General features: G+C 44.1%; 1 protein-coding gene across 1 annotated transcript in view; it reads left to right on the plus strand.

Annotated features, from left to right (window-relative positions):
* Window positions 1-15282, plus strand: part of LOC139932698 (protein phosphatase 3 catalytic subunit alpha) — a 64037-nt gene that overhangs the window by 33311 nt on the left and 15444 nt on the right. Inside the window, exons 3-8 of the mRNA XM_071926542.2 lie at window positions 1552-1676; window positions 2306-2417; window positions 2856-3001; window positions 3795-3934; window positions 7886-7963; window positions 9210-9304. Coding sequence (XP_071782643.1) covers window positions 1552-1676; window positions 2306-2417; window positions 2856-3001; window positions 3795-3934; window positions 7886-7963; window positions 9210-9304 — 696 coding nt within the window. The remainder of the gene's footprint in view (window positions 1-1551; window positions 1677-2305; window positions 2418-2855; window positions 3002-3794; window positions 3935-7885; window positions 7964-9209; window positions 9305-15282) is intronic.

Here is a 15282-nt window from a genome sequence, read left to right on the forward strand (position 1 = left end):
TTAGACACACTTCTACAGCCATTAACCCAGACTCCCATTTTTTTTTTTAGATAAGAAGATTTATTAATGGGAAAAGATATCTACAGATCAAGTATCTACAAAATTGAGCAGGAGCTCTTTAATCAGACATGCACCCTGTCAGTCTACAGCTGCTAAGCAGCAAATCTCCGGTGGCCTCTGCTCCCCTCGTCTCCCTAGGGAGCAGTAGAGTATAGGGTCACACAGGGCGATAGGAAAGCAATCCAGTTTGAGTGATTTGCGGTTCCTGATTTCAGGCGCGGTGGGCCTGTCCCACAACGATCCCCAGACACTACTTAACAGCTTCCCGGCCCGCTGTTATGTGCCTGTATGGAATAGAAATAACGAAGTAATATGTCATTAGATTGAAATAAGTCAAGTTATATAGTGGCTTTAACAGTGGTGAGAGTATATTGGAATTCCTGTCAGTACTGTTGGGGGGGGGGGGGCTGTATGAACCGGTCCTGAGGAATTCTCTGTTTGTAATTGGTATAAAAAACTGTTGCTTTCATTACAACGCCCTTAATAAGATTTGATCAGCAATGCATTCAACTGAAAGCTTCCCAGTGGTTTCAGCCAATGAACTTTTAGTGTATTTGGCAAGGCAAGGTGTGCCCAAATTAAGTCTTAACTAGCTAGTTCCTGAAATGAATGTGTCCCAAGGTGATAAAGAAGCAGAAAGAGAGTGTGGTGGAAAAGCAAACTTGCCTTTTCATGGAAATGCACACTCACTGTTGGCTTATTCTCACCTCTGCACTTAAATATTGCCAATCAGTGCTTGGTAATCTTACAGTACTTTGTGGTGGGAGAAAGTAGGAGGAGAAGAGGCTTACTCATGGTGGCACTGCGACAAAGACAGTTGGATCTGTATGTACATACTGATAGGCTCTGATGTTTCTGATGGCATTCATAACATGACATCAAGTCAATGTGAATACTGCTGCCAACATGCAGCTGCTGCCACAGAAATACAAGGCATAATGCCTGGTAGAGAATGTGACTTGCCACCATATTCACATTCTTTCATTGGTTTTGAAGGGTATCGATCCAGGCAAGGCTCTCATTATTCATCCTATACTGTACAAATCAACATTCCCTGTGTGATGTAATGCAACCCATGCTCTATTCTACCTCTGTGTATATTATCATGTATCAAGCATCAGTTGAGTGCTGAACCACTAGAAGGATTTCAGTTACAAATGAGGAATTTACACAAACGGTATAATTTTTTTCCCACTTTTTTAAGCAACAAACTAAATATTGACTGGATAAATATTAATGTACTAATCAGTAGTTGAAGCTGCAGGAGGTTTTCCCAGGGTCCAGGAGAAAACCTGCCATTCCTCACGAACTCACACCCATCTTAATCTAATCTAGTTTTACAGGGATATACATCATCAGAGCCTTTCACATCTGATGGACAGAATGGAAATCAGCAGTGTTACATACTGTAGTCTGTCATCTCCTGCTCCTCAGGTGTAAAAATAGCCGTTGTCCTAATGTGCTTTTCTTTCCCTTCATGTCGTATTGCAGTTTGCGGAGACATCCATGGGCAGTTCTTTGACCTGATGAAGCTGTTTGAAGTAGGAGGATCACCAGCATCCACGCGCTACCTTTTCCTGGGGGACTACGTTGACAGAGGGTATTTCAGTATTGAAGTAAGTCTTGTATGCGTTTTTTCTTTTTTTTTTTTTTTTTCACAAGTGCTAAATCAAGTGTGACACACACCATGTGCCCTAGCGAAGCTGTGTTTATTAATAGCTTTCTCTGAGCGTAGTTCAAATCAGGTTGCAGATATTGGAATGGTAATATGCTCAAGGCTGAAGTCTCTAATGTATTTTTTTTATATATATTGTAATAACTTCAAAATGTAGACCGGATAACAAATGCTATTTCTTCGGTGTATGTATGTAGAGAAAGTCAATCAATATAAGGCACAATGCAAGTATTTAGTCTGGTACTGCAGATAGGAATTTGCTTAGATATGTATTTCCTGCCAGCTCATCATCTGAAACATGATACGTTTATTAATAAAACATATTTTAATGGAGAGTTGTGCCTATCTTCTCTGAGGGTTCGCAGATATTCCAAGGTTTCTCCTCTCTTTGAGCGAGCTTGAAACGTGTCACAAAATGTACTGCATGAATGTTTCATTATAAGTGGAATTGCTGTATCATGCCACTCCGTGAAATTGACAAAGTCTGACTTAATGGTTTATGTTTCCAGTGTTATATAAAGATGACACGCTAACTCACTCCCCGATCCCCTTTTGTTCTTCTCGTTTCAGTGTGTGCTGTACTTGTGGGCCTTAAAGATCCTTTACCCCAAAACACTGTTTTTGCTGCGTGGGAACCATGAATGTAGACATTTAACAGAGTATTTCACATTTAAGCAGGAATGTAAGTAATGCTTCGGCACTTTATTTTCCCATCAAAATTGTGTCCAAGCAGTCTGGCCTGTGAAGCTCAGTGCAGAGTGGAGGGAGAATTGAGTTATTCTTTCTAAAAGCGGTTCATTATGCATCCAGTACTGCCACTGACCTCAAACGCTCACAGAAAAGTGCCCTCTGGCGTGGTAACGGATTCCGTCAGATTCTTGCCCTCCTTGATATTTACACATGTCAAAACTATTTCTGTTGGACTCAGACGGAGTGGGGAAAAAAACACAAAGGCACTGTGAAATTACGCTGTTTTTCTAAAATGTCTTTGGGATGTTTTTTGGCGCTTTTTTCGAGAGCCTTTCTGTCCCAGTGCAGCACACTGCCCCAGTGTGAGAGAGCCTGTGTTGTTTGACTTGGCGGCGCTCTCACTCCCTGCCCTGTTTTCCCCCCCTGACAGGTAGAATTAAGTATTCAGAGAGGGTGTATGACGCATGTATGGACGCCTTCGACTGCCTTCCCCTGGCTGCCCTTATGAACCAGCAGTTCCTGTGTGTACACGGAGGACTGTCCCCAGAAATCACAAATCTTGACGACATCAGGAAAGTATGTGTCTGATTCAAGACTCTTTTCTCTATCATTTCAAAAAGCTGTGTGTGCGTGTTTACCAGCGGGGGGGTAAATTGTAAATACAATTAATTTGGTAAAAATCAAAGCATCCCGTCTTTTTCTATTCAGTCGAAGTCGATGAGGAAAAAGCTGCATCCATTTTAGTAGGACGTGCTTTGAAAATAATAACCTTGGTGGCACTACACGAAGTAATTCTCCCAGATCTGCCTCAAATAGTGTTCAGAACTTGGACACGGGGATTGTAAGCGCCAGTCTGGTCCTCACTCTGATTAAAAAATGTTGAAGAGTCGGATCCCGCTTTCAGACTAATTCAATAATTCCAAATGCATGCATAATAGAATTTGTCCTATTGAAGTGTCCATCATGCCATCCGTCCAGTAATCCGCGAGCTTTTGTTGGAGAAAGAGCTATCCTTGGCTCAAAGCAAAGTCGTTTACGTTAAGACGTCATTGTTCCAAATGAATGGCTACCACAGAGCATTGCCCGTCCTCTCCAAAACCCCTACTAGTCTATTGAAAGGTGAGCGATGTCTTTGACAAGTCATCTACACTTTATGTCCTCTACATTCGACTCATTTTCACCTTCAATAGAGTTTAACATCACTTCTATGAGCAAGTGCTTGGGGTACCAATTTCATTATGATCTTGACGGCAGCAGCCACAGAAAGAGAAATATTTTCCTCTGTGATAAATGCACAATTTATGCACAAGTCATTTTCTCACTGATCGAGTCAAACAGACTGACGGAGTCCTTAACTTTCTTCCCACAGCTAGACAGATTCAAAGAGCCTCCGGCCTATGGACCAATGTGCGATCTGCTGTGGTCCGACCCCCTGGAGGACTTTGGGAATGAGAAGAGCCAAGAGCATTTCACACACAACACAGTGCGAGGCTGTTCCTACTTCTACAGGTGAGCGCTCACGCTTTTACAAGGCTGACTTGTATTATGTCCCTGATTTCGAGAGCGATCCGATGTTTACAGATATTGAAAGCTGTATCTGTAACGGTAAAATTGAACTAAATCTCCAAAGAAACATTTTTTTTGTTCACTTTGAAAGTAGCAAACTGGTGTCCAGATATCAGCTGTATTTACTGCCATTGTTAAATGCTAGCATCACACAAGGTCCACGATCTTCAATCCATGAGAGAGTTTCTAAATTAAGCAAATACACTATTATTTTTCTAAGCATTTGACCATGGAATAAAAAAGGGGATCCGAGTAGCTGTTACTGGCTACATGAACTGAGGAAAAATGTGTTTTCATTTGGTCTTTTGACCACTTTCAGTAGAAGGAAAATTAAATCACTGATGAATTTTGGCTGTATTATCTGTGGAAACTTGATCACAGCAATGCACCGGACATTTTCTAAACTTTCCTGACCACCCCAGACAGAATATTTAGTCATCATGCATACAGGTATAGAAGTAGACAAAATACTAATGATAAACAACTATAACAAGACAAAATAGCAAAAAATAACCATTACACTGTCACTGACCAGATAAATCAAGAACCTCTCCTGCCAAGTAGTCATTTTCTAGGCTCTTTCCATTCATTTTCTTGATCGTCAGACTCGGCATGAACAACTGAGTGTGAGTAGGAGCCCCACAGTAGTAAGAATATGGTCTGCATTAGTAGTCCCAAAGACTTCTCCTTAGACTGTCGCCAGTATTTATGTAACCCACATTACCTTAAATTGAGCCGAGTAGCTGAACAAACAGAGGAAATGCTGGGAGCGGGCAGCTCGCACTGTCACAAAATGTAATGAACTGGCACATTACCACAGGGCACAGTCCTCTCTCTAAATGCGTTCAGTGCTCCCTCCGCTCATTATGGCCTGAGCGATGCTTACTTGGCCCTGGCAAGCCCGGGGCAAGCCAGCAGAAGCAGTCAGAAATGTCCCTGGGCTTCTAATATGCAATTTCTTCTTCTCTTTTTCTTTTTTTTTTTTAAATAACAGGTGCTTTATAGCCACCTAATGAATAGTGTTTTAATGCCACTGCTTATAAATGAACTTCCTGTGCTGCTGTTATTGTAGTGGGTTTGGGTTTTTACATCGTTTGTTAATGTTTATGTGAGCCATCAGAAGCGCAATTGCAGTTGTGTTTGTGTTAGAAGAACATTTGCCCAGTAAAGAGGTAATGGCACTGTTGTCACTTGACTGAAAGAGACAGAAAGGAAAGGTTAGGTATGTGGCCTGTTGACCTCAAACTACTGATTTGATGTCCGCCTCTGTCACATGTTTTTGCTGTACCAGCATCCCGGTTAACCTTCTGCCATTTGGTCAACATTCCTCTGGAGCCTTGTTTTCATCAGTGTCCTCCACTTCATCTGCCCAGGGGATGGCCGCTAATTGGCATCACACTGGCATTCTGGATTTATGAGACAGTTTGAGCCAGACCGAGAGAGAGCCATTCCTCTACACCCCCCCGCCAAAAAACGTCTGTTTCCTTGTTTCTCCTGCCTTGCAGCGACCGAGATCTTCCCCCAGCGCCATAGGCCCCCTCGTAACAGTTTTACAAACACAACTGAGGCATGAAATTGCATGTTTTGAATATGGTTGCAATCATTCTAGCCTCCGCTCAGCAGTGTAGATGTAACAGCATAAAGTGTAGAAAATATTTTTTCATACTTTATCATTGGTGTTTACTGAGGCTATTGGATGTAAAAGTTTAATACTTAAATTTCAACATAGTGAACATGGGAAGTGCCATTCAGTACACACATGCTGAAGTCTTTTGTCTCTTTTTTTTTTCTTTGGGATCATGTACAACTTGTCATGTTGTCCATCAAGCTCATTAACATGTGTGCCTCGTCATTGGACAGATGGGAAACGCTCTCAACTCAAAATGCTAACTGCCAAAAACGAACTAGGCCAAAATGTATTTAGTCTACCGAACAGGTCCAAATGGCCTCTATCTACATCTGCTGCAGGAAATCAAGAGAAAAGTAAAATATTTATTCCCTATTCTTCCCCTCCCAGACACCCCACCCTTTCCAAAAAAACACTATGCTGTTGGCTTATTTAAATTTTTAATTCCCTCTCAACTCCCACTCCTTCCTTTTCACGTCCCGCCTGCAGAGATGTATTGTGTTTGTCATGCATGCATGTGTCCTTGTGTCTACAGGCACCAAGATATCTAATTAACCTTTCCTAACTCCCATGATGGATTTTCCACAGATTTGTAGTTTTAAATTATTTCCCCTTTTCAATTTTTGACATATGTGCACCAACACAGACATACATATAAATGGTCTAAAAATCAGGCCAATCAGATATACAATATAGCTGACATTAAATGAGAGTGTGGCCTATCACAAACTTGGCCAAAACTCTACAACAGCTCTGTCCAATCATCTTGAAGCCTGTTGTATATGTTGATTACAAGGAACCATGGTTGGACTAACTGTACAGAACTTAGTATAGCTATCAGAACCTCTATTTTGAACACGCACACCACATTTCATGCTTTACTTACAAAGTCTTTGGGAGTGTGGGATGACAGCAGAGAACAAAAACGCGTTGGGAGATAGCGAGTATAGAAAGAGGTTGGGATTTCAATCAGTATGACAAGATGAGGCGTTCCCCGCTGATTGAAGTAATCACACCCTGACAAACGTTTTGACAATAAACATTATGATGGGGTCGCCCTTGTTTGATCGCTCCACTGTCTGCTATGTCACACAAGGCTGTTAGCTGCCCTAAAGCCTCATCCCCTTCGGTGCGAAAAGCATAAAGCAACTGTTATGCTAATGAGACGCATCTAGAAATGAAAGAGTACAAAAAAAAACACTGAATTTCGCCTGCAGTATTGTTTAAAAAAAAATCATCTTCCCACGTTCAGTAGCATGGCTTCAGATGTACAGCTGAGGTGTCAATTTGAATTGTCAATCACTTTGTTGATTGCAAGATTTCAGAACAAAACAGGAGCAGGTTGCATGGCATTCGTTCATTAGACAGCATCCCATAATTCACAGATGCTGAAGTTCACCGGGTTTTCATAATGTTTGTCTCTCTTTAGAAGTAACTTTGAAAAGTACTATTTCTATAGCTCATGCACTCATATTTGAAGTGTTTCAACATCTAGGCATCTCACTTAAGAAATGCTCTTTGGCAGTGACGTGACTTGTGTCTATTTCATTGAGAGCAAAGGAAATTTCCAGTGGAAGCTGGTGCCGGGGAATGAACGGCTGTAGAATGGAAAACCCTGAAACCTTACTGTAGTTTGTTTGTTGTCAGTTAGTTTTGGCCTCTCCGCTCGCAGGCTGAACAGATCAGCAGGAGTACGAAACATGCACAGACCCTTCCCACTGATCCCTTTTTTTCTGTAAGAAAAAAGCCTCGCATGAATCATGTGTCATACTTGACATTATTTGAAGAGTTTTATTCTAAAATGAAATCCACCATTTGAAAAAAAAAGGACGCCTACTCCTCTTACAGCACAATATGATTGCTGGGTATGAAAGTACAGCATATCATGGATTATTATTTAGGGTATGAGTCATCAGAAGACCTTTTGCTTACAAAAATATTGAGTTTTTAGAGATTGTATAATCTATTTTTTTGGAAAATTAACTGAAATTTCAAGTAGAAAAGAAGTAAAGTTGATGTATAGCGGTTTGGAATGCAAACCATTTAAACATTTACAACCAACCTCTCAAGGCAGCACACCTTTTTATCAGCCACAAATTGGTTTTAGACCAAACAAAGCTTGAACTGAGTGTATCCACGGCGTCTCTGTGAGCACAATCAATATACTCATGACTTATTTAGTTATTTATATTGATTATTGTGCTCCATCTTACTGGGATTTTTCTTGATTTATGAGTAAACCAAATGTCTGTCTCTTTATTCAACAGCTACCCTGCAGTCTGTGACTTTCTACAACACAATAACTTATTATCTGTCATCCGGGCCCATGAAGCGCAGGATGCTGGGTGAGTGTTGTTTGCCGTCGGCCCGCCACTTCTTTTTCCCCACCGCACCGTCACACAGCAGAGAACGTCAGACCTGGATATTAATTGAAAACCTCTTCCAATGCTCGGAGGGTTCGCTCGAGCCCGCCCGGAGTGCAAGTTAGGCCCCGGTTTGAACTTTCAGAAGAAGTCCCGTTAAACCCAGAAATGAAATTGAATCCATTACGAAGAGCAAGTTGGCCAGATGTGGGGCTGTTAATGCAGATGTTGTCAGGCATTCTAGTTTAATGTCATCCTGTCATCCTCACAATATAGGAAAGTGATTGGGAAATTGTCGCTATATGCTCTTTATCATACATCATACATACAAACACATCCAGTGCTGTACAACTCTGCCAACAAAACAGTGAGACCAATACAAAAATCACTACCAAACTTATCTCTCACTGTGTTGTTTTCCCTTGATGAGCGTTTTGAGGCTACAGTGTGCCTTGGATTTTTTTTAGCCAAGGCATTGGAAAGCCTCTTTCAAGAGTTGGGTTTTAAAAACAGGGTGGGTGGACGTGTCAGTTGGTTTCCCTCTAAGCAGGGCGAGGGCGGTGGGAGGCACAGCACACAGTTGTTTACCATTGCACTCCCACAGTGTGGTCACATGGGACACCTTGCCTGGTCTCAGAGGAGGCTGCTGCCCCAAGCTGCCTGAAACCACACATAGAATAATGTTATTTATTTTCATTTCTGTTTTTCTGCAATTGCTACCTTTTTCTTCTAATCTCCTTGAAAAGGAATATGTTGTTGGGGGGGGGGGGGGGTTGTTTTTGCCGAATGCGGTGTGGCGAATAAGTCGTGTCTTTTGTGTGGCTCATTTGAGTTACTTCTTTTACTTTGTTTACTTGACGCTTTGTTCCATTCCAGACATCCAAAACAACAAACACAGCACAGACCTTTGCTGGGAGAAAAAAGAAGCAGTAGTTGGGTTTGAATGAGGGATTGGTTGAGTTGATCCTAGCTGTGCAGGTATACAGTAAGGGCATCTTTCACCTGTAACACAGGGACTTGCTCTCCTGAGGCCGAGCTGAATTGACCCCCTTGCTGATACATCAACTGTTACACTCAGGGGAAATACAGCCAAAGTAAACACAACAGACTAGAACAACACTTGATCCTAATCATATCCCAAGGGCTGAACGGCAATGAGCAATCCATGAGTGATGTATTGTAACCTCTGTGATCCTGGCTGATGCTTCTCATTTCGTTGTTTTACCAGATATCGCATGTACAGAAAGAGTCAGACCACTGGCTTCCCGTCCCTAATCACCATCTTCTCAGCACCCAACTACCTAGATGTCTACAACAACAAAGGTAAGGAGAGTGAGAATATGATTATCCATCTTGGCTGCAGTGGCACAGAACCTGAATGCCGCTCCAGTGTCATATTCACAGGTTGTGATAGAGTGACATCACACTTAGTAACCCAAAGGTTTCCTTAAACTCTAATAATTGTCACACAGTGAAAGGATGAGCAGCTTCCATGTTGCATGCATTTACATCCTATAGGATCACATACTATTTCTAACTGCTTTGACAAACTGGTGAGAGTCTTGAAAAAGTTATGTTCTAATATGGGTTTGTCACAGCACAAGTGCATCATGCTGTACCCATACTGGCTCGATTTGGTTTGGTTTGGTTTGGTCCAGGTATGTTAGCATACCTGGATCAACATATTTGATACTGGCAAAGAACCCAAACATACTTGCAGGGCATCTGCAGAAAGTCTTAAAGTGTGTTAAATCATATTATCTAAACTCGAGGCCTTAAAAGGTCTTGGATATAATTAAATTAAGCAATTTAAGCCTGAGATATAGTCTGGTAGGTCCACACTTTCAATTTCACTAGTGAGAACAGTTTTATATTTCATTCTACCTGGCATTAAAAAGGTCTTAAACGGTCTTAAATTTGACTTGATGAGACTTGCAGAGACTCTGATTTGCTGCTGGTAAAGCACCCAAACCCCACTTTCAAAAGCTGCTGGCAGGACCATCAGCGTTACAGCAGTGACACGTAAACAATGTACACAGCTGCTCATTATTCCAATGGAAAACCACACCGTCCCATATCCATAGTGCACCAAATGCGGGTACAACAAGCTCTGTGACTTTGCCGTGGGTCAGGTCATCACAGGGCCGGACCCGGTCTGGACTGAGCCGGCCTGGCACCGGTCCACTTGGCTTGTGGCGTCTCCCTGCGCTGCGCTACGGTGCCCACGCAACAAGATAGACTTGCCTTTTGTGCTGTGAGTCAGCACTTTACCCCCAGAGAGAGCGCGGCGGTATCTGCCTCAGCTGCGGGGGTGTGTTGGGGGGGGGTGGTGGTGGTGCAGAGGGGGTGGAACAATCACGGGAAAGCCCGGAGATGTGAATAACAAGGGAAAAGGAAGGGAAAAGGCGACGGTGCTGTTGGACGCTGTTCCGCACTTCTCTCGCGGTGAAATGCCATCATGGAGGTGTATATTGAAGGATTGGCTGGTGTGAGAACATTACGCAAGGGACCAAGGGCTTTCATTTTTTTTTCCCCAGACCAATTTCAGGTGTAGTTGTTTGATTTAAGATTAGGTTGTATTTGTTTACCCTTTTTCCCCATGAGCTGCCACAGAGCCACTTTTCCTGTGGTGCACAATAAGGATAGTCAAGAAGCAGCCAGGCAGTTTGCTCGGGCCCGTCTGGTTCGGTGTTTATTATTAGGACCCCATTTGCTCCCTGCCAACTAATCTTCCTAGGGCTCGCAGTCAGCACAAACCAAACAAACAAACAAACAAACTGGTGTCAGACACGCGTTGCTTTTAGTTTTGGCATCCCATCGCCATCCTTTGTACCCTGCGAAGCTCAGTGGAACAGCTAAAGTATCGGAAAGGATTTAGTCTATGCACTCATCTTGGCTGCAGCTGGTTGACCTTCGGTAGATAAAATGCCTCGCGCTACATGTGTGGTAATCTGAAAGAACAAGATTACTGGCATCGTCTGTATTTGCTTATATGTATTATTAGAAATGAATTCATTTAGGGTTTAGGCACACAGATGCATCCTACCTAGCGGCACTACATTTAATTCTCCCATCATTTACTGGCTGCCTAGTAATCAGATACAAAGATAATGGGCGAGAAAGACGGCAATGCCCAAGAAAACAAACGTTCCTCCAGCTGAAGGTCTTGCCAAAGATTCTGTTAAAGCTGTTTAAAACCCACTAAGTAATGGTTTTGCAGTTATTTAGTTCCAATTCTGTTTTATCATTTGCATCTAGAGAAATGACTTGGCTTGATGTATTCCCCCCAGTTTACTGTTACACAACTCCATGAAAAAAGCACCGTTTACCAATACAGTCCCATCAGTCCTGCTGATGCTCTTCTAATCAGTCATGTGGGTGGGGTTCACCGTTGGAACCAAAGCCGCTGTAATGAATTGCTCTACTCTTAGCTTCTTGCCGGAGCTCGGGGCCCACTGAGCATGTCCCGTGATTGATGGCCAATCGAGCGGGCACATAAATCTAAAAGGAGGGGAGGGAAGGAGGGGGGGGGGAGGCATCAGCAGGTCCCATCAATCTAGCGCTGGGAGTTGCCAGATTAACCAATGAAACTCCTCCACGTTCCCGGAAAAAGGGGTGACACCAACAGCCTTGGAAAAGCTCAGACTCCTTGGCCAGAAGTTAAAAGTATGTGGGGCGGTGTTGTAGCTGAGTCAGCATAATCAACACCTGAATGATGATTCCATAAAGACGAGGTCCGGCCTCACGACTGCTGCACATCCCTCCTTTTTTCTCTTTAACCCCACCAGTCGCACTCGTCGTTCTGCGCTAAGCACCAGTCTCAGACGGACGCTGACCAGCTGTCCGTCACAGCGCTGACCCCTCGATTAAAATCAGAAAAAGCGGCGTGGACACGGCTGAGCTGGCAGGGAAGCCGCGTTGAAATGAAAACACAGCAGCAGCAATGATTTTGCAGTTTTACTATTGAGCCTTTAAAGTACTGAAGTGACTGCAGTGGAGAGGGAAGGGGGGCGGGCAGGGGGGTGGGGGGGTGGGGGGGCGGGAGTTGGCAGTTGTACACTTTGTAGATGGCTTGCGGTTTTGTATTAATGGAATGGTTTCCTCTGCATCATTATTGACTGGTCCTGAAAGTCAACAACTGAATCCTAATGGTTGCGGTGCCTTCATGGAATAAAAGTGAAATGACAGCGACGATGCCAGCGCTGCTGACGCCGTTTACTTCGCCCCCGAGACAGCAAAGGAGCGCTTGGTTCAGATTCATCTCACACCTGTTAAGTGTTACGCAACCAAATTAATGTCTCTTTCCCCTCTCGTGTTATTGTTCGATGATGAGGTGGAAACAGGAATGGACTGATGGAACGGAAACTGAAATGAATTTTTCTTAACAAAAAGGAGTTGCCAGGGGGAAATCTGCCATAGGGACGTGGGGTCAGGACATGACTGCGGTTCACTCTCAGGACAAACTGGACGGGGATCGCTTTCCCCCCCACCCCTGTTTCCTGCCTGTGCTCATGTGGCGATAGGTAGGCACTAGAGATGGGTTGTATGAGGGGAAGGGAGATGGAGTGGCATGATTGGCTCCTGGCCTTACCGCTGGAATAAATAGCAGGATGGAAGCCAGGGGCAGTGATGACGCCAGCGCAGCGGGGAATTCATTTTTCCCCCTCGTCGTGCGTGCCACAGAGAGGAGTTTCCCTGGGTGGAGATGTCCGCCCATTGACTGTTACGCTGGTCATGACTGGGCTTTCCTTTAGTGTTAAGCTTACTCATTTAAAAATACATTTTATACTGCATACAATAGGAAAAAACAGATAGAAAGAAGAACCTTTTCCATACAGGTTAGGATGAAAACCTAAGAGCCAGTTATGAGTTCAGTTGGTGACAGTGACCATGTGTGAATACAGTAGGGATGAATGAGTGCTGCTGCAATTGTCGCCATTGACTCAGCTATGACAGATATGAAAAAAGATCATGTAGAAACAAGGCGTGCATACCGCACCTGTACGTGCGGCGCAACATCAGATCCCGTATACATCAGACGGATGGGGAGCGCTAAAAGTAACAGGCTGGGAAGGTAAAAACAGCTGGAGTGGAATACTAAGCCGGGGGAACGTGATACCAGAGGCTTTGGAGAGAGACAGACCGTCAGCATTAAGCCTCCGGGCAGGACAGGGGGAATCTCCCCCTGATCTCCAGGCGGATTTAACAGTCCTCCGCGTTACCGGGGGAAACCGGCGGCGAGGCACTCCCTCATGAATAATGAATGAGCGGGGCGACGCCTCTGAATATCTGTGTTACCGTGGCAGCGGACTCCTCGTCGCCACCGTCGGAGCAGCAGAGACATCTAGTGGTTATCATGCGCCGTTTTAATTTAGCAGTCACTGAAGCAACTTTGCATGTCATTTGTGTGTGTGTGTGTTCTGATAGCGGGGAGGCGATCAAGGCGCTGTTCAGGTCACGCTTATCTGTGTCATAACGCAGTATCAAAAAAAAAAAAAAAAAAAAAAAAAAAGGACCTTGACCGGCTCATGCACAGAGCCTGGTGAACACGTCTGTTTGGAGCGGCGAGGTCATCGGCGTCTCTGCTCCTTTAAAGGGAATCAGATATGAAGGAGCGTCGGCGGGGGAGCTGACCTTCTCCCCCACTCTGCCTTTCCCCTCTGGGCTCCCATGGCTGCATTCAATCAAGTGCCTCGACGATGTTTATGCAATATGTGATGTTTATGCAACGGCTGCCCACGCGTGCGCTTGCTTTTCATGCGCGCCGACACACACACACACACACACACAGAGCCCTGTCTGAGTGGAGTTTGTCAGACTAATGCAATGCTTTTCATATTGGGCTCGGATAGCGGCGCGTATTTTGCTGATATTGATAATAATGCCACATTAATTATACAGTATATCGATGTTTCCTTGCAGGAGAATTTTCTGTTTATGTTGGAGGATGTGTGTTCATTTGCGTAGCCTGGTGCACAGAGGAGGCAGCAGTGGAATATAACGCTTGGCAGTAAGGGACCACTTTGATCGTGTAGTTACTGCACTGTGTATGCAGAGCCATGCCCTCCACACACTCACAGGGACACACACACACACACACACACACACACACAGACAGAGGCAAACCCCAGGCCAGCAGGATGTGTTTGTCCCCATCTATGTTGCGACCGGGTTTATAGCCGCTAGCCGGCTGCTTGGCATGCCAGGTTTGATGACTTGCTATTCTGAACCCGGAGAGACGCCGGGGCAGGAAAGTCCCCCATGGTGACCCAGCCACGGTGTCAGCTTCCACCCCTCCCCCCCAACCCCCCATCCCCAGATCTGGGCCACGCAGGCTGGCCGCGTGTGTGGGAGAGGCTGGGGCATTCTATATACAGTGTGGGGTATATTTATGTTTGGCGGCTCTTATGTTTTCCTCGGTGCCCAAATTCACGCCGCGCCTCAATCATGGGTGAGGTCGCCCGCAAGAGGCCGAGGTCAGGATCTGGGAGGCGGTTTTGTACGTCAGTAGTCCACAGAGCGCATGTGATTATGACGAGGGCGTTCTATAAAACGAACTGGGAAATGCTTTGGTTTGATTGAGCGGTTCTCCGGTTGTCATTCTTATCTGATTAGTTTCTGCCTTATACAGTAAGCAATTATGATTATGGCTCCCAGGCCCATGTATGGATCCTGAGGCTGGAGTTTGGTTCCCAGTTGTGTAACTTTATGTACCGTGATGGTTTCATTTGTTTAAAACCCTCTCTGCCATCTGCATGGATATGCAGAAAGTAAAAAAAAAATTGCGATTTCTATTGCTGTTTTTTTGGGGGGGGGGTTTCAAATCATGGAACTGCCAATCAGGCTGTCTTTAATAATCACACAAAACACTGCTAATTGTTTTTTTCATTTTGCTGCTGTAAGTCCCACACTGTCAACATCAACCAACCCACAACCACTGGAGTCATCACTGTTTCATGATTAATACTACTGCTTGAAAATGGCTAATTTTAAGAAATCTTTTTGTGTGTTTTAATTTAAACATATATATATATATCTATATATAGATATATATATATATAGCAGATTTTGTGATATTTGAGCATTTGAAGCAGCATAAGCGGGAGTGCTATGATGGTGATTATCAGCAAAAGTCAGAGTGCTGGTCAGAATGAGCTGTTGTACAATATAACCTTTGCATTTCATACGTACATGTGGTTTAATGTACTTGTCATAGTCCATGGAGAAATGGCTGTTTTTGTAATGAGTAGACTGGTGGTCATCATACAGTTTTCTTCGTTTTGGTCGTATTATGACAGTTG

Source organism: Centroberyx gerrardi, chromosome 23 (assembly GCF_048128805.1).
Source record: "Centroberyx gerrardi isolate f3 chromosome 23, fCenGer3.hap1.cur.20231027, whole genome shotgun sequence".
NCBI classification, from domain to species: Eukaryota; Metazoa; Chordata; class Actinopteri; order Beryciformes; family Berycidae; genus Centroberyx; species Centroberyx gerrardi.